Raw genomic sequence first — 23,821 nt, 5'->3', positions numbered from 1 at the left:
ATTCCCGCCAGCAATGCACAAGGGTTCCAATTTCTCCACATCCTTGCCAACACTTACTATCTGCTTTTTTTTTTAAATAATAGCCATCCTAATGGATGAAGTAGTATCTCATCGTGGTTTTGATTTGCTTTCCCTAATGGTTAGCAACGTTGAGCATCTTTTCACGTGCTTATTGGCCATTTGTTATCCTCTATGGAGAAATGTCTATTCAAAAAATGAATACCGGTCTTAGGAGGCATCGTCTCTTTATTTTTAAAGAGTTGAACAATCAAGTAAAGGAAACTATACAGCCTTCCAAACAGTACAACAGTGTAAGTACCAACATTTAGTCAGCAAACATTTAGCAGCCTTGTCTCTTAACCTGTCTTATCACTGTAACATTTCTATATTTATCTTCTTTCTTTTTAATAAAGATATACTCAAGAGGTTAGCTATTTAAGTATCTTTTTTTCTACAACAAACTATGACTCTTTTTCCATCTTAAAATATTACATAACTTACTACTTAAAAAAAAAAAAGAGCAGCATCAAGCCATGCTGTGGTGGCATCCCATACACCAAATAGAGGAAGATGGGCATGGATGTTAGCTCAGAGCTGGTCTTCCTCAGCGAAAAAAAAAAAAAAGAGTAATATGCCATGTCAAGTATTTTTTGAAGAAACCAATTATTTTAAGTAATTTACTCAGATTTCATGAATAAAACCCATGCATAAAAGCATCATGTCTCGTTCCTGCAAAAAAACAAAAAACAACCATCTTTTTTTTGTTAATATAAGACTTATTTTGAGAGCACTTGCCTTTATATCAGAAATTGAGGGGATTTTTTCTTCCAGGAACATCTCACCAAGCTGCTCATCTGAATTAGCAACACATTCGATCAGCTCCCGCCGGTGGTCAGCGGCTGCTGTGCGGAACTCTGCTGGGATGTCTCCATACCGAACAACTTGACTGAGAAAAGAAACGCTTTACTTTGGTACTTTAAGGATAGTCAATTAAACATATAAAGCACCAACGAAAAAGACAAATCAACGGCTAAAATGTTTTTCAGAAGAGAAAGAGCTCTGACATATTTGCAATAAACCAGCAAATAAGACTAACGTATATCTTTAAAATTCAGACAGAATAGTGGGCAAAATACTTCAAACAGGCAAAGCAAATTGCTCAAGGTTGTACTACTAGTAAATGGAAGAGCCAAGATCCAAGCCAATCTGACCCCAAGGCCCATATGGGCACATGAATATTTTATTAACCAAATGAGTCAGAACATCACAGTCTCTAACAAGCAGAATTAGAGACCTGACTCTATTCCTTCCCACTAATAACAAACCCAATCACATAATTTTTAACTCCGAATAACCCATTTTTTAGTAAAAAAAAAAAAAAAAAGGTTACTAAATATGTAGACTCTTCAACCTTGATCCTAGTTCTTCATTCCTCCAGGGGCAGAATATGTAACAGTCACAAATAAAATATATACAACCGACAAATGGATATACTTGACATTTAGAAACATCAGACTGAAAGCTTTCAAAGTATTTCTTTAAAAATGGAAACTAATGTGAAAAAATAATAACCTTTTCAGAAAACACATTTCTAAATAAAAAAAGTAAAAGCCAATTGCAAATGATCAGAAAATAATTCTTATTATCCTAAAGAATGCTCTTCACAGCCTTCCAGGCTCAATTTCTTCCTTCCCTCAAGCTCCCTGTTCTTAGGCTTTCACGTGAGAATCATCTGTGGAGTCCTTTCAAAATATACATACCCAGTGGTCTAGGGCTAGGAAAAGGGGCAGGCATATTAAGAAGTTCCATCTGTGGGTCTGATGTACAACAAAGTTTACAAGCCTTTACTTTAGAAGACAGAAATGTGTGCCCCAGTAATTCTGGGGAAGTGGATTTATTCGTTTACTTACAAATATTTTTTGAGTCCCTATTATGTCCCAGACTGTTCTAGGGCTAGGGACATGCAGAGAATAAATCTGACAAACATCCCTGTCCTCTTGAGCCTTAACGTTCTAAGGAATAACACAAACTTTGTTGTTGTCACACAAAAAGTAAGAGGAATGCCTCATGTACTGGACAGCCTCTATCTTTTCCCCGCCCACTGGATGGCTGATGAGATAAACTCTACAGTTAGCTGATCACAAGGCCCTCCAGCCACCTGCCAGACCAGCTATCCAGCTCCACAGCAGAGAAAGGAAATCCCTCAAGAAGTACCTTTGGAGACCCTGCCCAGGCTATTGGGGCCACTCTTCAGAACAAATGGTCATTTATGACTCCCCACACTGTCTAGATTACTGCCACTCAAAGTGTGGTCTGCAGACTTGCAACATCAGCATCACCAGGAAGCTTTCCAGAAATGCAAATTCCAAGCCCCACCCTAGATCTACTGAATCAGAATCTCCGAAGGTGGATCCAGGAATATGTGTTTTAACAAGCTCTTCAGGTGATTTTTCTGAATGCTGTGGTTTGACAACCACCAGGCAATTACAGTGCTTCGTATGCAAAGGTCACTCAAAAGTTGACTGATAGACCAAATATCATGTCCAAGTTACCAATTTGCTTCTTGACTGCCCAAACCACATCTGTACAATTTTTAACTGCTTTTACATATTAATCTTTTTATCTTTGTAATCTCATGAAGTAGGTAGAGAAAATATTTATGATCCCTATTTTCTTCACGGTTTTTATCACAAGACCCAGGACATAGCAGCTGCTCCATAAAAGTCTGCAGAGTGAACGAAATGAAATAAATGAATGAATGAATGAATAAATAAGTGCAAAAAGAAATATTACGTTACTAGCTCAAGCTGAAGGCGTCCTTCCACCACACCAGGCATGTCATAATGTGATATAAAAGTATTACCGAAAAAGTAACATACTCTCCCTTGGGATGAATACTAAGCAAAACGGGAAGAAATCAGGAGTAAAGGCATTAGAACAGAATCATCTTAGAGGATATTCTTCCAGCCACATTTCAAAAAGATGTTTACTCTATGTTTAAAGAACTCATTTTTTTCTTTCTCTTTGAGATTTTTTAAAATGTAAGATTTTAATACTATATTTTTAACACTTACCCAAAGTCTCCATCAAAATAGATGGCTCGTTCCTCAATAAGATCTATAATACCTTTAAAATCACCCTCCAAACCAATGGGTATCTGCACAAATGCTGCATTATGACTTAGTTTAGACCTGAAAAATAAAATAAAATAACATATGTTTACCTCTTTTTCCTCCCCAAATCTCTTTGAAATGACAAAATAAATATAAGAAGAAATCAATGGCAGATGAGGTAGAACTGGGAAGGGTCACCAGCAGGTCAGAACAGAAGACATAAAGCAGTCAGGAACAGACTGACAACCAAACTTATTGTGCTCAGGAAGCTACAACACTATTTAGGCAACAAAAAGAACTTTAAAAAAAGCGTTTTCCCATCAGATCCCCAGCATAGCCTGGATCTGAACTAGAAGGGGGAAGAACAGGTCAATGGGTGGTTGGCCAGGAAATTTAAGGATGGTGGAAATCATACTCACCAGCAGAGAGTCTCCTTTGAAAAGAAGTGCTCCAGCTACCAATGTTCAGTCTAGACTCTAGGCCCCCATTTGTAACTATGGATAGATAACTAAGAATCACCAATATTCCAAGGAAATCAATAGCTTGAAAGAGAAGTGTGAGCTCAAGAAATAGAACTAACCTCCAAGGAGAGAGCTACTAGAAGAAAATAAAGTGTAAAGATCTGAGAAATAATAAATAATAATAAAGATGTTGCAGTAAAAGAGAAAGTTTATGGAAATTAACTATACAATTGCTGAAATTAAAAAGATAAAAAACAGGAAGAATAACAGAAGGAATGCAGATGAACATCAAAGTAGTGAGGTGGAAGACTGACCTCAAGAATTCTCTCATAACCCAGCGCAAAATGAGACAGAAAGTATGGTAGAAAAGTTAAGACGCGGAGGCCACATTCAGGAGTTTCAAAATCAGTTTACTGTGAGTTACAAAATAAGAAAACAGATAAAAGAGAGTGAAGCAAAGAACCAAAGAAGTAAAACAACACCGTATCATCTGTCACTGGACACATCACTCATAGTCTCTCCACTACCACAAACCTGACTGCCTATATCCACCAGCTCCGCCATGTGAAACTTGAGTGGGAACTCTACAGCTCCACTTGCACATCTATAAAAGGTGAAGAGTGCAACTTCGACTGTTTTCAAGGCTATGTGAAACATACAGTATTGTGCAAAATGTAAGATGCTACAACCACCACTGGGTTATACCTGGTACAGAAAGGAAGTGCTACTGCTATCTTAGCAAATATGTTACCACATGAAAGCAAGGGAACAGAGCATACTATTTAAGGGCATTAATTAAAATTACTGAAATAAAGGTTAAAACTGAAGATGATCTTTTAGGTTTGTCTAAATAAATGCAAGTACTTTTAGAACCTAGCCAGCCCTGGTGGTCTAGTGGTTAAGATTCAGCACTCTCACTGTGCAGCCCAGGTTCATTTCTGGTCAGGAAACCACACCACACATCTGTCGGGTGTCATACTGCGGCGGCTGTGTGTTGCTGTGATGCTGAAAGCTCTGCCACAAGTATTTCAAATACCAGCAGGGTCACCCATGGTGGACAGGTTTCACTGGAGCTTCCAGAATAAGACTAGGAAAAAGGACCTGGCCACCCACTTCCGCGAAAACTGGACATGAAAACCCTATGAATAGCAGCGGAGCACTGTCTCACGTAGCGCTGGAAGGTGAGAGGATGGCGCAAAAAGACACTGGTCTGCCATACTCAGGGTCCCTAGGAGTCGGAATCAAGTCGACAGCACTAACAGATTTAAAAATCTGTTAATTTTAATTTTAAATTTAAAAAAATTTAAAAATCTACTCTAGATTATAACTTCTCTAATTATAGCAAAACAGTAATTGCCAGATAGTCTTCTGAATTCACCTTCAACCACCCTACCATTTAAGTCATATTTTCACCATTTTGCAGAGAAGGTAGCTGATGAGATGACACCATAAACCAAACTACTGACCTTGGTGTTCCATTTACTCAGATAAGTCACTCACATAAATAAATTTTTAAAAGGAAAAAAAATTTAAGGATAAAGCTCAATGACACTGAATCAACTGCCCTTTCAGATGTAAGGTTTGTTATCCAGATTGCCACACCCCCTCTGTCCTTTCTGAGGTTCAGTACCTCATTTGCTGTAGGGCCCTGGCTGGGTTGGAGCCCGTGCGGTCCAGTTTGTTAATGAAAGTTAGAAATGGAACATTGTAGCGCTTCATCTGACGATTAACAGTCATGGTCTGGCACTGCACCCCTCCGACAGCACAGAGAACAAGGATGGCACCATCCAACACTCTCAGGGCCCTTTCAACTTCTATTGTGAAGTCCACATGCCCTAAATGAGACAAAGAATTGTGGCAGAATCTTCAAGAGCAGTCTGATTTTTTATAACATGCACAAATAAAAGTTTTTGTATCTCTGTTCATGACATAAGTCTTCTAATTAGAATGTGGATTTCTTAAACCATCCATACCATTCACCCAGCACAAGGTCCAGGAACCCCACAAGATCACTTCAGAAAGCTACCAGGACATGGGCACCTTTGGGATCAGCTGCAACACATAAAAGGCAAAAACCTTCCTACTCACAATTTATTTGCACTATTTTTCAAGGAGACTGCATAAGGATGAAGTGCTCTAGGTCCCAAGTCAGATTTCCCTAACAGGAAGTCACAGTCACACTTTTGAGTATTATTTGATACTCAACAATGAGCTGGGTCATAGTAGAGAAAAGAACTAAATGTGCTTTTGCCAAAAAAGCTGCAATAAAACCAAGAACTCAACTTACCAGGAGTATCTATAATGTTAATATTGACGTCTTTCCACATGGTATAGGTGGCCGCTGACTGAATAGTGATTCCTCTTTGTCTCTCGAGCTCCATGGAATCCATGACAGCACCAACTCCATCTTTACCTTTCACCTAAACACAAGCACAGCAATTCAGATTTCCCTGTCCCTGTATTCCAAGAAGGAAAGAAATCTTTACTGAGATGGAATTAGAACACAGATAGTTAACTGATGCAATTTTCAAAGAAGCCTAATCATCAAACTATATCATCTCATGAAACAGAAAACTGATAACAGGTTTTACCCTCTACGAACTGCCTAACACTTTTTTCACTGCTGTTTGCAGCAACTGCTACCAGAGTAATCACCTGGTCTTAGAGCCATCCTTTATCTCTCTGCACTGTTCCTGCCCACCACCCTCATGTTAGTCCAGGAGCAGATGTTCAGAGAACAGATTTTCCCCTGCTCTGCTGCATGTGGAGTCTGAGGCCTAGGTGGGAAGGATTCAGCTTTTAAAGTACATGATTTAACAAGACGACCTTCATCTGAAGAAATATTTTTAAATGGAAAGTTAAGTTACTCAATGATATAATTTCTTCAGGAGAGTTTGAAGGTTTTTAAAATATTTTTCTACCATATGTATTTTTTAACTCTTAAGCTCACACTATATATCACTTTATTTTTTGTGTGTGAGGAAGATCAGCCCTGAGCTAACATCTGTGCTAATCCTCCTCTTTTTGCTGAGGAAGACCGGCTCTGAGCTAACATCTATTGCCAATCCTCCTTTTTTTTCTTTCCCCCTAAAGCCCCAGTAGATAGCTGTATGTCACAGCTGCACATCCTTCTAGTTGCCGTATGTGGGATGCGGCCTCAGCATGGCCGGAGAAGTGGTGTGTCTGTGCGCGCCGGGGATCCGAACCCGGGCTGCCAGTAGCGGAGCGTGCGCACTTAACCGCTAAGCCACGGGGCCGGCCCCTATATATCATTTTAAACCTTTTTTTCCACTTAACATTATAAACATCTCTCAATAACATTAAAAATTACGTATATACTATTCTAGTGGCTGCTTAAGGGTGCATCATGCTGACTTAGCATTCTTAAAAGACACTGTACTCAGGGGCCAGCCCTATGGCTTAGTGGTTAAGTGCACGCGCTCCACTACTTGCGGCCCCGGTTCGGATCCCGGGCGCGCACCAACGCACCGCTTCTACAGCCATGCTGCGTCCTACATGCAGCAACTAGAAGGATGTGCAACTGTGACATACAACTATCTACTGGGGCTTTGGGGAGAAAAAGGAAGAGGATTGGCAATAGTTGTTAGCTCAGGGCCGGTCTTCCTCAGCAAAAAGAGGAGGATTAGCAAAGATGTTAGCTCAGGGCTGATCTTCCTCACCAAAAAAAAAAAAAAAAAAGACAATCTACTCAGGATACCCACAGTGATGGTCTAGACAGATTCCTCAGAGCAACATTTCAAGCCAATTTGAGCAATCCTCTGTGTGATATGACTTTGATTAAAGATCCACTGTTACCATTCTTTTCATCTTTCAGGTTTTGTGAAGTTTCTTAAACCGTAACTACAAAACAATTAAAACCAAGTTCTAACCAATCTGGAGTCAACCATGAACCACACACCTCATGCATCTTTGCAATCCTCCCTGTGTAGTAAAGCACTCGTTCTGTTAATGTGGTTTTCCCAGAATCAATGTGAGCTGAGATTCCAATATTTCGTATTTTTTCATTAGGAATCACCCCTGCTGAACACCATCGGCAGACCTTCCAATTAACCTGAAAAAATAAGAGAGCTCAATTTAACACACTTTCTAAGAGAGAGCATGGGTTTAGTGGACATCTTTCCTCCAAGGAATTGCAATGGACACAAAACATCATACAAGACAGCTTGGAAAGGCAAAAGAGGGAATGTCTCAACCTGCAACTCCTGTAACCAAAGGGAGGGCTACAAGAGAGAACAGAAAAGACATATCCTGAAAAATAGATAAATAAATCAAGAAAGCATATTCTAACTAACTAATTAATTAAAAGGGGACAGATACTTTTATCAAATGTTATAGGTTTGAAAATATACACGGGGATGACAAAATCAGAAAGACAGCTCCCAACAACTACTTTAATAGGAAATAGAGTTTTTAAATTCTACTTTGATTTTTTTTTCCCTTCCCCCTTACTATAGCTCACAGCTAGCAAGGTTGTTTGAGGACTTACATGCTCTATGCAGTGATACCAATAGCTCCAGGACAGCCCACAAAAGGCTACCAATTCCTTTTACACAAAAACAACTGAAATTTTTTTTAACTTTATTTTACTCTGAGGGAGGGCGCGGGGGATTCCTGCATTTTATGGAATCAAGACACAACTTAAACCACGCCCTACACGACTGCACATCCCAAATGCACTGCAGACACTCTGGGAAGAGGGAAGCAGAACTTGGAAAGGGTGGGTAAAACGTTAACCGGCATCTGGGTGACAGGCGCTTAGTTGAGTAAATCCCAGGGATGCCAGCGAGCAAAGCAAGCGAGGCCTGCAGGACAGGAGGGGCTCGACTCCGACCTACTCCCACTCGACTCCGCACTCCCCGCAAAGGGCAGAGACGAGACCAAAGAAAGTCCCGAGGTTCGAGCGCCACATCGCAGCCCGCAGGGCCGGCCAACGACACTCAGCGGTGCAGGAGCTCGGCACTGACGCGCGGACGGGCGGCTGCCAGGAGCTTCTCAGCAGAGGCCCGGCGGCGCGTCCTCGGAGCTGCCGGTCGGGAGGTCCCGGAAGGAAGGTATGTTCCCGGCCCCCGACCCCGAGGGACCGCACGGTCCCGCCCCGCTGGGCACTATACCTGCCTCCCCTGCCGGCCCAGGACGGCAGGGCCCCGAGGGAGCCCGCGCCCCAGAGCCGCGGCCGCGGCGGCTCCCAGCAGCCTCATGGTCGGCGCAGAACAGGCGCGAAATAACCCCAGCTGCGGCACTGCTCAGCCACCGGCAGCACAGCCAGAAGCATTCAAAGTCACGCCGGCGAGCAGCGCCCGAAGAACACTTCCGGGGCGAAGGACACGAGGGAGGTGAGAGGAAGGCAGAGAGGGAGGAGCTTCCGGATCTCAGGGCAGAGCAGCGTCCTCCGCTGCCGTCGCGCCCTCTGCAGACTAGGAAGAGAAAGTGCAGTCGCTTTGCCGAGCTAATCAAGCTTTTGCATGTTCCCAGAAAGATGCAGCCTTTACATGTGGACGTTTTGCCAATTATAGCAACGTGGAGACATGTTTATAACAGAATTTAAGTGAAAAAAGTGCCAAAATTGTTATCTATGCTACTATTACAAATATGAAAAAATAATTATCTATAGAACACGACCTGAAAAGAAGGTGGAAAAATAATGAACTGTCAATTACAAGTGCTTTTTCTCATTTGAAAACGTTCCGTCATTGTTCGATGTTAAGTCTTTTAAGTCCAGCCCATATGGAAGACAGCATCCTTGACGATTCCACTTAGATCTCTTAGAGGCGTCTCGAACTTAGTATGTCCAAAACGGAGCTTCTGATCTTCCTCCCAAAACCTTCTTCTGCAGTCTTCTTCATCTCATAAATGGAAATTCTGTTCTTTGAGTTGTCAATACCAAAAATGTTAGTCGCTTTGACACCCCTCGTCTAATCTGTCAGCATATGCTACAAGCACTACCTTCAAAACTGGATCCGGAACCCGCCCCCTCCCGGCCAGCGCCCGCCGCGGCCCTGCTGCGGGTCAGTCGGCTCTCAATCAGTGACTGGCGGGGCCTTGGAAGCCAGGCACGTCATTTCTCTGCCGAAAACACTCCATCTAGTGAATTCGTTGTTGCTGTTATCTCTATATTTGTGTAGGTTTGAAATTTTTCATAATAACTAAATTTTTTTTAAAAATCTGAAACGGCTTCCGCTCCCCCCGAGTTCCGCCTGCCAGGCCCTGCTTGAGCGGCCACGCGGCGGCTGCCCACGTGCCTTGCTCGTTTTGCTCCAGCCACACTGGCCTCTTGCTGACCTTCACGTCACCAGAGCCTTTGCTCTTTCCCCGACACTGCCTGGCTCTTTCCCTTACTTCTCTCTGTTCACACAGCCCCTGTCAATGAGCGGTTCCCTGACCAACTCTTCTGCAGGGGCGAGCTCCTCCCTTTCTATCTTCTGCTGCTTCGTTTTCCCTCAGAGCACTTCTTAGCTTTATCCAGACGTTTTACATACCTGTTTATTGTCTGACTTTCCCGGTGAGAATGTAAATTCCGTAAGAACAGTGATTTGGTTTTGTTAATTGCTGTATCCCCTTGCATGTGCTAGGTGCTCAACAAATATTTGTTAAATGAGTGAATGAATGAGATCAGATAAATAGAAACCAGAGTAAATTACAACGGACAAGAAAAACCAGAGACTCAGTGATGAATTTGGAATTTACTTTTTGTATATCATCCATGTATTAATTTGCAAAAAAGGACTTGTAAGCTGCTTTGATGAATAAATCCATTAATGAATATACTGATACTGGCTCAAGACAAAGTTGATATGAGGGAAGCCATTGTAGAAAAGAAACCCTATTGTAACTTTGAATGACCTCTGACAAACTAACCCAACTGGATCTGCACCCTCCAGGAGATCTAACTGCTCTGTAGATTTTACGACCCCTGCTTGTGCATGTACCTCCCAGCTGCGATAAGATGGTTCTTTGAGAGGTTAGTCAGCCATCTTCCCCCTTGCTAGCAAGCTGTAGTAAACTGCCCTTTCTTTTCCACCATCTTGCCTCTTGACGATTGGCTTTTGTCTCAACAGGGAGCAGATCATGCCCTTTGTGCAGTAACAATACCTTTAAATAAACTTTTTCATTTATAGACTTACAAAAAATTTAGTGTTATAAGCCTTTATATGTATTTGTTTAAAATATATAAATTAAATACATAATTATTGTAGGAGAAGAGGGAGAATCCCCACCCCTTTTCCCTAAGGTTCTTATGGCTGGTCAAATAATTAAAAAGGCAGGTTAGCAGGAGAAAATCAAACAAAGTTTAATAACACATGTACATGGGAGAAATCCAAGAAAACTTTGGCCACCTGGCGAAAGCTGCTACCTTAAATATCATCTTCAGCTAAAGGCAAAGGAGGATGTAGCGGGTAGTGGTTTGTGGCTTCAGAAGGGAGGAAGACAATTTACCTGAGATCGAAAAGCAAATGTTTGTTAAACAAGTTTTGCAGGGCTAAAAATGGGCTTGTTGGTGCCTTTCTATCACACCTATTTTACATGACACTTTAGCTATCTTATGGTATTAGCTCCTTCCTGGAACAGGCTTTTTATGTTCAATTCTTTTTTGTGAGGAGATCAGCCCTGTGCTAACATCTGCCAATCCTCCTCTTTTTTTGCTGAGGAAGACTGGCCCTGGGCTAACATCTGTGCCCATCTTCCTCCACTTTGTATGGAACGCTGCCACAGCATGGCTTGCCAAGGTGTGTGTCAGTGAGCGCCTGGGATCTGAACCGGCGAACCCAGGGCTGCCGCAGCGGAGCACGTGCACTTAATCGCTTGCACCACCGGGCCAGCCCCCTGTTCAATTCGTTTAGGCAGTTTGGGGGAAGGTCCTTCCTGAGTCTTCTGAGCCTTCACTGTCTTCAGCTCGAAATAATCCACATACCAGAGTGGTGCATCTTGGGGTGGCCTGCCCTGAACCCTGTCGTTATGTAAATGAATAATAAAATTAAGGTTTTTACTTTAATTTTAAGATATAATTGTTAAATGAAACAGTGTGTTACACTGAAATTACCACTTTAACAAACTAAGTTTCCTTAAGTAAAAATTCATACTCATCTTCTGTGTGTGTAGTCATATTTTTCTGTAATTATTATACCAGGTATATTCTTAATTATTTTTATTAATCACCACTTTTAACCAAAGTAATCAAATTTTGTTTTCCCTACAGAGAAAACGAAAAGACAGAAAACCAAGAACTGTCCAGCTAAATTTTTGTGTGTACACATTTCAGTGTACCTCTTTTAATTTTTAAAACGGCAAAATACACAGATATGATATCATCCAAAGCATTTGCATATTCTGTCAATTCCTAGTCATTTTATAGTGTATAAGAATAAAGATAAATTGAAACTATCTTTAGTGACCAAAGCTTTGTACCATTTTTTTCTTAGAAATTGTGCAAGCATCCAAGGACTAATTTAACATTTTCTAAGGTCTTGAAAAGTTAACTGAGGATCTGAAAAATTACAATTTTAGCTAACACATTTGGTCCTTATAATTAATAGAATTATAATTTTGTAAGATCAAAACCCCTTTAAAAGACATCTGTATTACAATTTCATTTAGATAAACACCATTTTGTATTTTGTAACCTTACATAACTGGTGAGTCAGTGATAACTTATTTGACCCATAAGATCATACAGGAAATTTAGAAAGTTTAAATCATGAGAAGTTCAACCTTAGTTTTATATAAACCAGAATATTTTGGGGCCAGCCCTGTGGCGTATCGGTTAAGTGTGCACGCTCTGCTGCTGGCGGCCAGGGTTCAGATCCCGGGCGCACACCAATGCACCGCTTGTCAGGCCGTGCTGTGGCAGCATCCCATATAAAGTAGAGGAAGATAGGCACAGATGTTAGCCCAGGGCCAGTCTTCCTCAGCAAAGAGGAGGATTGGGATGGATGTTAGCTCAGGGCTGATCTTCCTCTCACACACACACAAAAATAACTAGAATATTTTATTAGCATTAATTTTAAATAATAAAACCTGTAAGAAGACATATTTTATTCAAATATTCATTCATTATAGTTTGCCCAAATTCATCCACTTATCAGAAATATTTCATGAACCTTTTAAAAAAATACTTTATAAATCTTATAGTCATATCAAACCTTTATAGTCATTAAATCCTATTTAAAAGCTCCTCTTCTATCTTAAAACTTTTCTTCTTATAACTATAATAGCAACGGCCATTATTTAAATTCACTTGTCCATATTTTATGCAAAAGCAGCACAAATAGTTTACTGACTTTTTTCTCTTAGCCATTTTGCACTATTTGGACTAGCTATTCCTAGATTGCACATATGACAAAATTATTCTTTTCTGAATTCATCTTTAAAAATTTTCAAGTGAGAGGAAAAGGAGAGGAACAGGAAAAAAGATGAGCTAGAGCCAGCTTTATACCATTAAAAGATAAATTGAGACATATTAAAAATTTTGAGTTTGAACAAAAATCGATTAAAATCTGGCAGCACCAAACGGGAGGTGGTTAGGAGCACTCCACCAACGGGAGCCAGGGGAAAGACTTTTCTGGAGAAGAGGCAGAAGCGAAGCAAGGAAATTATTTGGTTGGCTGTAGCCTAAGTGGTTACCTCCTTTGGGAAAGCCTAGTCAGCTGTTTGTGATTGAGCATCTTTAGGTTTCAATTTCTTAACCCCAAGGCGTTGCAGGCTTAGGTTTTCGTTTCCTTACAGAGGCTACTAAGGCATTAAAGCCCCCTCAGTCTAAGGGAACTCCTTGTTTAATTAATTTAATAATACAAATTTCAAAGTATCCCTGTAAAAGCCTAATTGCCTTCTCTCTTCAAGGAGAGAGGACAAAGTTTAAATATTAGCCATACAGTGAAAAAGCGCTGAAGTATGAAATGAAAGGTGGGTGGACTTCTACCTAAGCAAAGTGGTCTCTTTTAGACAAATAACATAGAGGCTCTCCTCTCCAGGTTTTGTGTGTTGTTTGTCTTGGGTGTTGTTCTTCTAACGTGCCTCTCAAGTGAAAGTCTTGTTCATTTCAAAGTTCCCCAAAGTGGTCACTACAATTTCCTGCTAAAGGTACGCCAGGAGGCAGTACAAGTCTGTTAGCTGAGAACCCCATGAAAAAATGCTTGATGTTCTATCACATGTAAAACACTGCTATGTCTGTCTCAGGCTTTAACCCTAATGTTAAACTGCCTGACTACTAACCTGAGAAACATGTGGTTAGACCACAACATGGGTGGACACAGGGTCTCTCCCAAAGTCAATTTCTCATACACAAAGACTGAGGAAAGTTTTCACAGACGATATAAGATGGTGAGCAAGCAGGCAAAGACAGAAGGTGGAGTTTACACCAAATTCACCAGAGGACACCAAAGTCTGATCAGATTCCCCAAACCCCAGGCAACAATCACAAGCATGACATTGGGGTCAAAGAGATCGTCAGAATGCAGATTTACTGCAAAATCCATGTAATCAGGAACACAGGGGCCTCAAGAGGCCTCAGATATGTACATTATTACCAGACTGAAGGTCTTAATTCACTGCAGTGAGGGTCTAGGTCAAGCCTCAGTAGAATCTCCAAATGGTCCTAGCCTGATCAGCCCAAGACCACTGCCTTAGTCCATTCACACTGCTATAACAAAAATACCATAGACCGGGTGGCTTATAAACAGTAGAAATTTATTTCACATAATTCTGGAGGCTGGGAAGTTGAAGATCAATGTGCCAGGAAGATTCAGTGTCTGGTGAGGGCCCACTTCCTGGTTCATAGGCAGCCGTCTTCTCGCTGTGTCTTCACGTGGCAGAAAGGGCAAGGGAGCTCTCTAGGATCTTTTACAAGGGCACTAATCCTACTCATGAGGGCTCCACCCTCATGACCTAATCACCTCCCAAAGGCCCCACCTTCAAATACCAAAACATTGCCACATGCAGGGTACCATCTGATTCCAACGTGCTCCTGCCATTGCCCTGTGACAGTAAAGGATAATGGAGCCATGAAGGTACAGTAATGAAAACCTATCATTGGACTGCCAGGTACCAGGAAAATCACTCAAGGGGCAAGGAACCTAAGTATGCAACTTGGCCTTATTGTCAAGGTCACTTTCATCAAATTGTTAATATCCTTGCATTCCCAAAAGACCCAGCATTCCAGAAAGAACAATGGTTGTCCAAAGAAAAAATAATATGTGAACTACAAGCTACAGAGAGCTTTCTTTTTTATATGGGTTGACTTCAGCATTATGGTAAAAGTAAATTCTGAAAAAAGTCAATTTGGTATCACGTGAAAATAAGGAATTGACATTTAATCTCTGTATGTCACATATTTTATAAGCGGCCCCTTACGAAGCACTGTGGCTTAAGAATAAATATATATTTAATTCAATTTTTATTTGATTTCTATGGTAAATAAATTGGGAGGAAAAAAGTTTCCATGAATTCTCTAACTGCTATATGATGCCTAGATGTTATATTATTTTAAGTATAATTATTTATTAAAGTGTGTTTTCATATTTGAATGTAAAGACTCAAGATATCATCAGCCTAATGATTTAGGCAAAAGGGGAATAATCACAGTGTCTAATGAAATTTGCTCTATCAAGTGAATTTATGCAAAAGTGTTATTTAAAATGTATGCCTTATGACAACTTCCCAATATGTTATAATATGTTATTAGTATGCTAAAGTATGCATGAGAAAATTTTAACATGTTTAACTAATACACGCTCAATTACTTTCCATTATAAAAATGAACTGACACACATGCATCTTATTTCGGTGCCGAATTAAAGGCATGAAACACTGACTAGTAAAATTAACAGGAGATGATATAAAAAATTAGAAGAGTATGAGCACAATCACATAATTCTACTTCCAAAGTTACAAAAGGATGGTAGTAGAATTAGAGATAGTCGATTTTCTGTTCTTTTTCTCCCCTTGATAGAAACATTTTCTTAAACAACAAAGACTTAAGAGTTAAGATTTTATATTCTCATAAACTTTAAACCTAACTTTTATAAAAATAGATTAATGCTTGAATTCTAAAATAAAAAAGCTAGAGCTGATTTTTATATGGTATAATTAAAAAGGGAAAAACTGAATTAAGTATCTTGCTCAAACACACACATCACCTGTCTAAGAAATTTTGAGACAATCAATCATTCAGGTTTGCAGAATACCAAATGCATTTTTCTAAATGTCACAAAAAGGCTGAGCAGAGTTTCTCCAAGGACACTCTAACTTTAGAATGTTAACTGTGGAGATAAATTAAGTTGTTTGTGGGAAAGGAGAGCAGAAATATGCCACCTTAAAGTTAAAGGAAAGGTCAATGTAAAGTCTGATGAATGTTAAGAATGTAATGTAGAACAAGAGAGAATACACTGTATAAAGAAGTTATAAGAAGAAAACATGTATATTAGCAATTTAAAATCTCTTTCTTTGAAAATGAACTATTTGATGATTCTTTATGTTCTTGATCAAAATAATAACTAATTTCTCATACAACAGTACTAGTATATTTTGCTTTATTTTTAAAAAAACCTTTAAGCTAGCTGGCTACATAACATGTTATAAAATTTGAGCTAAATAATTTTAACCTTTATTTACATCACTCTAGTATACCCCTAGTGAAAACAGACTTTTTTAACATTTTACTTTCTTATAACTAATTATACATGATAGAACTAGCTCTACATTCAATCTTGAATATCTAAAAGATACTTAGCCAATAGGAAAATAATGTGGAAAACAAAATCAGCATGTGTCCTTTAAAAATTAGTATGTTTTAGGTCTGGCCCCACGGCCGAGTGGTTCAAGTTCCGTGCGCTCTGCTTCAGTCGCCTGGGTTTGCGGGTTTGGATCCCGGGACCTACTCCACTCACCAGCCATGCTGTGGCTGTGTCCCACATACAAAACAGAGGAAGACTGGCACAGATGTTAGCTCAGGGCTAATCTTCCTCAAGCAAAAAAAAGAGGAAGACTGGCAACGGATGTTAACTCAGGGCAAACCTTCCTCAGCAAAAAAAAAAAGAATTAGTATGTTTTAAAGCAAAGAGTTTAATTGAATGTTAACAACTTATGCACATTGTTGAAAATCAAAGTTTTATTCCTGAAGTAGGGACAATATCAAGCTAGCACTTCCAAGAACATTCAGATATCAGAAGAAAGTTGCTAAGTACAGTATTGATTTAAGAACAAGAGATTGGTCTTATGTGTATTAGCCAGCACCATTACTTTCTCTGTTAAAACAACCAAAACTAAACAAATCAAATGCAAGGCTATTTATTTTTTGTTGATTTTCACAGGTGATCCTTTGATGTTAAGTTTGTCCACAAAAGCATTGGATCTTCTTCCACGTTCAACGGCTGGACTTTGATGAGTTTTCTCCCTGAGAAATATACAAATGAACATTAATACCATTTTTAAAATGGTCAATGGTTTATAAATCAATGCAAACTCGGTAAAAATTACTGTAATTTAAAGAGAGTTTTATCGTAAAATTTCCTTCATAGCTTTAAAAAAACCTATGGCATGTTTTTTAACTACTACTTCACTTAACATTAAAGGGAGCAACAGCTGCTTTCCTGAGATAGATTTAACTGTTTCCGTTTACCATGCTGTCCAACATGGTAGCCACTAACCACATCATTTACGCTAAATTAACTAAAATGAAATAAAATTTTAAAATTCAGTTCCTCGGTTACATCAGCCACATTTCAAGTGAGATTCAACAGCCACACAGGGCTAGTGGACCGCACTGGAGAGCAGAGATACACAACATCTTCATCATTGCAGAAAATCATTTCAGAAAGTCCTATTGGACAGTGCTAGTTTACACAAAATGCCACTGATAGGGCTCCAGATTTATGGACCTTCTATAAAGAGCATGCTGTCTCTAACTGGGACCTGGATTTCATAGTCAAATTTAGCAGTTAGGTTTTTTATGAATAAACTTCTCAAAGTGAGACAAATATTATCTAAAATTAATATGTGAGCAAGTTTTCTATAGAAAATATTTGGGCTCTGAATTCCTAAACAAGTATTTTAAAATAAAAGATGCTAACACATGAAATTCTGCACAAGGCTTCTGATTTACTTGACACCCACTTGTCCACCGCTGGTTCTGTGAAGCCTTCCTTGCAGCAATCCTCCACTCTCCACAGCCTAGAACAGATTGCTGTTTTAAGGCCTTGTGAGGCTCGCTCTCGCTCTCGCGCTCTCTCTCTCTCTCATAACTAGGAATTGGGTACTTTTTCAATTTTTTCCCCAGAGAACCAAATTAAATGGTAACAGTAGAATATATACGAAATATATAAAAATCTCTATTATCATTAAAGTGTGGTTTCAGCACATTTATATTTCACAGCTATTCCAAAAGGTAACTCCAAAGGAGGCTAAAGTTTTCGCAAAACTCTTCCAAAATATCTAATATCTAATAGACATGTCGTTACATACGACACAAGCGCCTAAAAATGCATTTACCATTAAATGCTGAATTTTGACTTGTTAGGGAAGTTTTGTCAAGCCTTTCAAATACAGCCTCTTTCTCCTTCTCTTATCTCTAGACACCAATATCTTTACCTGGTATGAAATGCATGACTCCTACTATATCCAGATTAAAAACTGTTTCACCAGAATAACTACATTATAGTATATTACTTTTCCTTAGGAGGATTTTAGCCCCTATCTTGTAAAGCATAATTTCTAGTGAGTTACTAATCATACAACCCTAAAATATTATTGGTTTTTAGACACAAATTTAAATTAGTGTGGAATACTCAGATATAACATAAAATTATTACATCTTTCACAAAAGATATTGTTGCTACAAACTTAGATGTTAATCAAAACTTCCTGATAACAGAGGTCAAATTACATAACTTTTCTTCTCATTCTTCTTTAAAAAAACACAAGTTATTTTAGAAATAACTTTTACCTTCTTTTAAGCTCTCAGGATCCTGAATTCTCATGACCAACACTTCGCATCCTAGTGTTTTCTAGATTGCGCCATTGTCCCCCTGTTTTGTACTTCAAAATCTCATTTTGCCACTCATCATCAAACGCATGAGCATCACCTACATTAAATATCAAAGTAAAGAGGTAAGTACTAAGGTATCAACTGTCAGTAATTGCTTCACTCCCCACACACTTCCTTCTAGCCTGGTGTTTCCATCAGCCTAACCTCAAGGTAGAGGCAGGAAACTGCTTCACATATAGAGGTCTTTGACTCAGAGTAGTATTTCCTTTTCTGTTTGTTCCTCTCTTATTCTTATTGATAATCTGGTTATTGATGATCCAGTTTTTCACACACCTGCCTGGATATCATATTATTCTACCCAATGGACCCCCTGACTCAAGTACACTAACACACAGTCCTTCTTCCTGGGTCATCTCATAGTTCTCGTGCTTCTCCTCTGTACTTGGACACTCCTCCTGTGACTAGCACTTCCTATCAATCTCACCATTTTCCTACATAACAGCCTCACAAGCTTCTGTTGTCCCTTTCCTAAGACAGATAACTTATCTTGACTGTCAATTTATGTTGTTATGAAGTAGGTAATATAACTTCCAAAACAACAACAATAGGTAAATGATAATATTTTTTCTTTCAGATTGCCTTTATAATAATGTGTTCCTTTACTAAATTTTTCTTCAACATGTTAATTATTGAAGTACTCTGTATATATTTAAATATGACAAAATTACAAAGGTTAAAATTAAAGAAAGGTTAAGATGTTGTGGCTTCCATCTCATTGCATAGGAATAATTTTATCAAACTCTAACCTTAAGAGAATTTCTTTTTATAAAATGATACAATAATTTAAACCCTTTACTACAATAAAACATTTTTATTCAAAATACTTTCTGAAAACAGGAAATGAATATAACTTAAAAACTGTAATGAGAAGTTAGGACACTGGAAGGACTTAAATGTATTGAAGAATAAATACTAAATCTAGAAAATGGAAGGATTTACATTGATACATACCTGATACATTATCTAACTACACCAGAAATTAAAATGTTATCTATACAAAAGCCTAAGTGCCCCACAATACAGAATGGTTTAAATAAATTATGGCCTATTCATGATAAAACTTTTAGGTAACCATTTAGAATTTTTTTGAAAAATAACATCATAGATGATTGTTCACAATTATAATGGTGAATTTAAAAAAGCACAATATAAATTATATAGATAGTAAAATACTAATTTTAAAAAAAGTATATGTGTTTACATATATATAAAACCATTAGGAAGAAATACACTAAAACATTAACAGTAGTTATTTTGGGTTGGGATTATGGATATTTTTAATTTTCTTCTTTATACTTTTCAAATACACATTTTTTTTTTTTTTGGTGAGGAAGATTGACCTTGAGTTGACATCTGTTGCCAATCTTCCTCTTTTTGCTTGAGGAAGATTGTCACTGAGCTCACATCTGTGCCAATCTTCCTTTATTTTCTGTATGTGGGATGCTGCCACAGCCTGGCTTAATGAGTGGTGTGTACATCCGCGCCTGGGATCCGAACTCACAAACCCTGGGCCACTTAAGCAGAACACGTGAACTTAACCACTACGCCACAGGGCCAGCCCCTGAAATATACATCTCTGATAATCAGAAATATTTAAAAATTCATTTTGCCTACCAGTATTTTGCCTACCAGTAGTTTTACTAAATAACAATTCAATAGATTCCACTTTCCAAGTATAAAACAAAAAGTAAATGATATTCAACATTACTAAAAATCACTATAAAAAACAGATCTACTATGGAACAATGAAACCACAATTTTATTACTTTGATAAGGTATTCACTACACACAAACTACCTCAAAATGACATCTTATGAAATGTTTCTACAAAAAATATTCATCAAGTTCTACTAGAACTGCTATTTTAACTTTACGAGGAAGAATGCTATTTTCTGTGGTAACTTACTTTCATTCATATTGATAAACTCTTGATTGACCTCTTCATCTCCAGTCTTGTTGTTCTTTGACTTTTTAATGACATGAGCTCGGTCACGGAGATGATGACCAACAGCCATTTTTTCTAGTCCGCTGTCAGAATCTCTTAGTGCTCTCCTAGTTTCCTTTATCTGTAAAAATAAAGAAAATAAAAATTAATTATCATTTAAATATATATAGAATGGATATAATTATAAATTCCTCAGGGCCTGTTTACCAACAAAAGTAAGACCATACATCCATTGCTCTAAAAATAATGAGTACTCAGTTCCATTATCAAATTGCAGTACAACATGTGGGAATAATTCTTTGATATTTCATGAGCTGCTTAAAATTAAAATGTACAGGACAAACAGAACCAATACAATTTGACCTTTTTCCAATGTAATCAAATATTAAAACAAAGAATAACTTAATTATACAAAACTTAGTTCCTTTGACACTGTCCTTGACAATGTAATAGATGGGAGCACATGCTAGCATTCCCACAAGGAAGGCAACTAATTACTCTGCAGTCATGTTGATGGCTTGAATTTCATGGCTCCAATCTATCATCTCTATGGCTTGTTAGAATATTTATGATAGCCAAACACTATTAACATGGTTTGCTGTGGGACATCTACAATTATATTGTTTACATTTAAGATGTATGTCACTTATAGCAAGTTAAAATTAAAATGTCTGAGATGAATTAGCTATATTATGGCAAGAACATCATTAAAAGGTGAATCTTTATACATGAGAACTAAAAAAATGAACTATTCACGCCCATTAGACAGGCAAACTTAATTTTTTTTACTATAAGTACTAACAAGAAGTGGAGAAATGGGAACTCTCATACTAGACTTTGTGGGTGCTAACTGTTTCAATCACTCTGTGACAGTAACTTGGTAATTTCTAGGTAAAGATGAAGATACACACCTCCTACAACTAAACAATACCATTCCCAGACCCTTTGCACAAAGAGACATGTATAAAGATGAATGAGTAAAAAATTAGAAACACCTACATATCTATCAATAGAAAAATAGATAAAAAACTGTGGCATGTTCATATTTTCGATTTTTGACACTAAATAGAAGTTAAAATAAACTAGAGCTGCACATATCAACTTGAATAAATCTCAGAAGCATATTACTGAGCAAAGTCAAGTTGCAGAGGGCATACGCAAGATTAAACCATTTATATAAGTTCAGAAACCTATAAAATAATTCATTACATTGTTTATGATATATACATAAGTAATAAAATTATAAATACATGCATGAAAAAAATAAATTCCAAATATAAGAAAATGGTTCTCTTTGGTGAGGGAGAAAGGGAAAAGGCACCAAGGAGGAATACATTGGAAGCTTTAACTGCATCTGTAACGTTTTTGTGTAAAAAGAAAACAAGAGAACTTAAAGTAAATAGAGAAAAATGTTACGATTTAACTAAACAGGGTGGAAGGAATACAGGTATTATTCTCTATATCCTTTCTGTACACTTCAAATATTTAATGAGCTAAAATTCATTTACTTTGTGGAAATTAATAAAAGAAACCTTAAGTAAATTGGAGTCAGTAAGGCCTGTAGGGGGGAGCTCTCACACCCTACGTCAATTACTCCAAACAGGAAGAGACATATACTTGCTTCTCTGACAGGAAGTACAACTACTTTACTACTGAAGGAAGATTTCTCTCCCCTCCTGGCAACAGTCCAGCCAACGAGAAACGTCACAGCTCAGCCAATGAGAAGCCATTACCTCTCTGAACTGTTACTTCCCCCCAATGGACTTTTGTTTAGAACAGCCCCTCCCTATTCCTCCTTTTACTCAATAAAAGCAAGCTCCCTTTCTTTGTTTTCCAGATTTGCCTGTGGTTCACCACAGTATGCAAATCCCAAAATGCAATTCTTTTGGCTATTCCCGAATAAATTCATTTTGAGGGAAAAATAACAGGCGAATTTGCTTTTTAAGTTGACAACTTCAAATATAAATTAAAAGTGGAGATTTATTTCATAAAACAAAGACTTCTTTTAGTGTCTACTTACCTTGTCAACATGTAAAGGTAGTAAACATCAATAGATATTTACATGAAAAAAGGTGGGATGGGAGGGAGGACAAAAAATGCCAGTAAATACAGTTAGCTTTAAGGCTCTTCTCAGTGATGTGTCCCCGCCCCCCACCACATCAAATTTTAATAATTAACTTTATAAAGCTCCAAGAATGCTTAGAAAATACTTACTCCTCCTGGAGCCCTACGAGTTTGAGTTGAGGCCTGGAAAACCTTTGCTGGTTCATCTCCTACTTTGGAATAAGTCATAACTGAAGAAGAACTAAACGAATGTCCATTTGGATCCACTGAAAGGTGACCCTAGAGGTAAATATAAATTGTAAACGCAGAGAACTTAGTCAAATATGAAGAATTAACGTCAGAGGATTCAAATAAATAACAACACCAGCTGGAAGTTCTACCAAGGATACTAAACTATCAGTATAGTGTATCCAAATGGCACTCCCAGGAAGCTCCTAACCTCCTTCCATTTTAGGTACCAATTCCCACTCTCCTTGTGAGGAGTAATAACAAGTGATTCACTTAGAGATCTTAAGTCTTTGGGATCAAAGACTTGTGGCTTAGATTTAAATACAGATGCTGTGTCCTGAAGCCTTTGATACTTTTACAGTCAGCAGTTGACCCTTGTGGGCAATTTTGTCAACACTGAGCCAATTAGCCACACACCAGAAGTGTTAATACCTCCTGTGGATACCAGATTGCCACATTACTAAAATCATTAATAATGCTCTAGATTTGGACATTCTGAAATGATCCTCAGATTCCAAACGGGATGACTAAAATGATGTGGGTCGTCTTCATATAAAATCAACTTATTGTTATAATGTTAATATTACGAGTAGAAAAGTAAGAGTATTAGTACTTGTTTATAAGTATTTGAACTGTATGGATCTATTCCAGTAAATAAACATCATTCTTGAAATTTCTATTTCCAGTAACTAAACATCATTCTTGAAATTTCTATTTTCAGAATTTTTTTTTAAACACTAAAACTTAATTTCTTAGATGCTACAAATCCTTTTAATTAGACAGATTATAAATAATAAAAATATCTAAATTCATATAAAATGTTCATTTACAACAGTGACCTTCAGCAGAACAAATGTTTTTGAGGTTTTTTTTTTATTTTGAAATTAAAGCTATTTTTCAAACTTGTAGGTTGTGAAATCAATTTGGTGGGCTGTGACCAGGATTTTCAAAATGT

At 38.1% G+C, this 23,821-nt stretch overlaps 2 protein-coding genes across 6 annotated transcripts in view; both read right to left on the bottom strand.

The window, feature by feature from the left end:
* The window catches only part of GFM1 (G elongation factor mitochondrial 1), a 48,168-nt gene extending 39,344 nt beyond the window's left edge, over window positions 1-8,824 (bottom strand). For 2 of the 3 annotated variants that reach the window (XM_058556455.1, XM_058556456.1), the window contains exons 1-6: window positions 8,707-8,823; window positions 7,494-7,646; window positions 5,862-5,994; window positions 5,205-5,409; window positions 3,075-3,191; window positions 796-946 (exon numbers count right to left, since the gene is read on the bottom strand). In XM_058556455.1, coding sequence (XP_058412438.1) covers window positions 796-946; window positions 3,075-3,191; window positions 5,205-5,409; window positions 5,862-5,994; window positions 7,494-7,646; window positions 8,707-8,793 — 846 coding nt within the window. In that variant the 5' untranslated portion in view covers window positions 8,794-8,823. Of the gene's footprint in view, window positions 1-795; window positions 947-3,074; window positions 3,192-5,204; window positions 5,410-5,861; window positions 5,995-7,493; window positions 7,647-8,706 lie in introns of all 3 variants that reach the window. The other variant, XM_058556457.1, reaches the window with a different exon arrangement.
* A 7,850-nt stretch (window positions 8,825-16,674) lies between these two features.
* MLF1 (myeloid leukemia factor 1) overlaps window positions 16,675-23,821 on the bottom strand; it is a 50,665-nt gene continuing 43,518 nt past the window's right edge. For 2 of the 3 annotated variants that reach the window (XM_058556453.1, XM_058556454.1), the window contains 4 exons: window positions 22,789-22,917; window positions 20,536-20,695; window positions 18,528-18,666; window positions 16,675-16,979 (listed from right to left, as the gene is read on the bottom strand). In XM_058556453.1, the coding sequence (XP_058412436.1) occupies window positions 18,542-18,666; window positions 20,536-20,695; window positions 22,789-22,917 (414 nt within the window). In that variant the 3' untranslated portion in view covers window positions 16,675-16,979; window positions 18,528-18,541. Of the gene's footprint in view, window positions 16,980-17,698; window positions 17,756-18,527; window positions 18,667-20,535; window positions 20,696-22,788; window positions 22,918-23,821 lie in introns of all 3 variants that reach the window. The other variant, XR_009222300.1, reaches the window with a different exon arrangement.

Source organism: Diceros bicornis, chromosome 15 (assembly GCF_020826845.1).
Source record: "Diceros bicornis minor isolate mBicDic1 chromosome 15, mDicBic1.mat.cur, whole genome shotgun sequence".
Taxonomy (NCBI): domain Eukaryota; kingdom Metazoa; phylum Chordata; class Mammalia; order Perissodactyla; family Rhinocerotidae; genus Diceros; species Diceros bicornis.
This window is presented reverse-complemented; position numbering and strand designations above follow the sequence as displayed.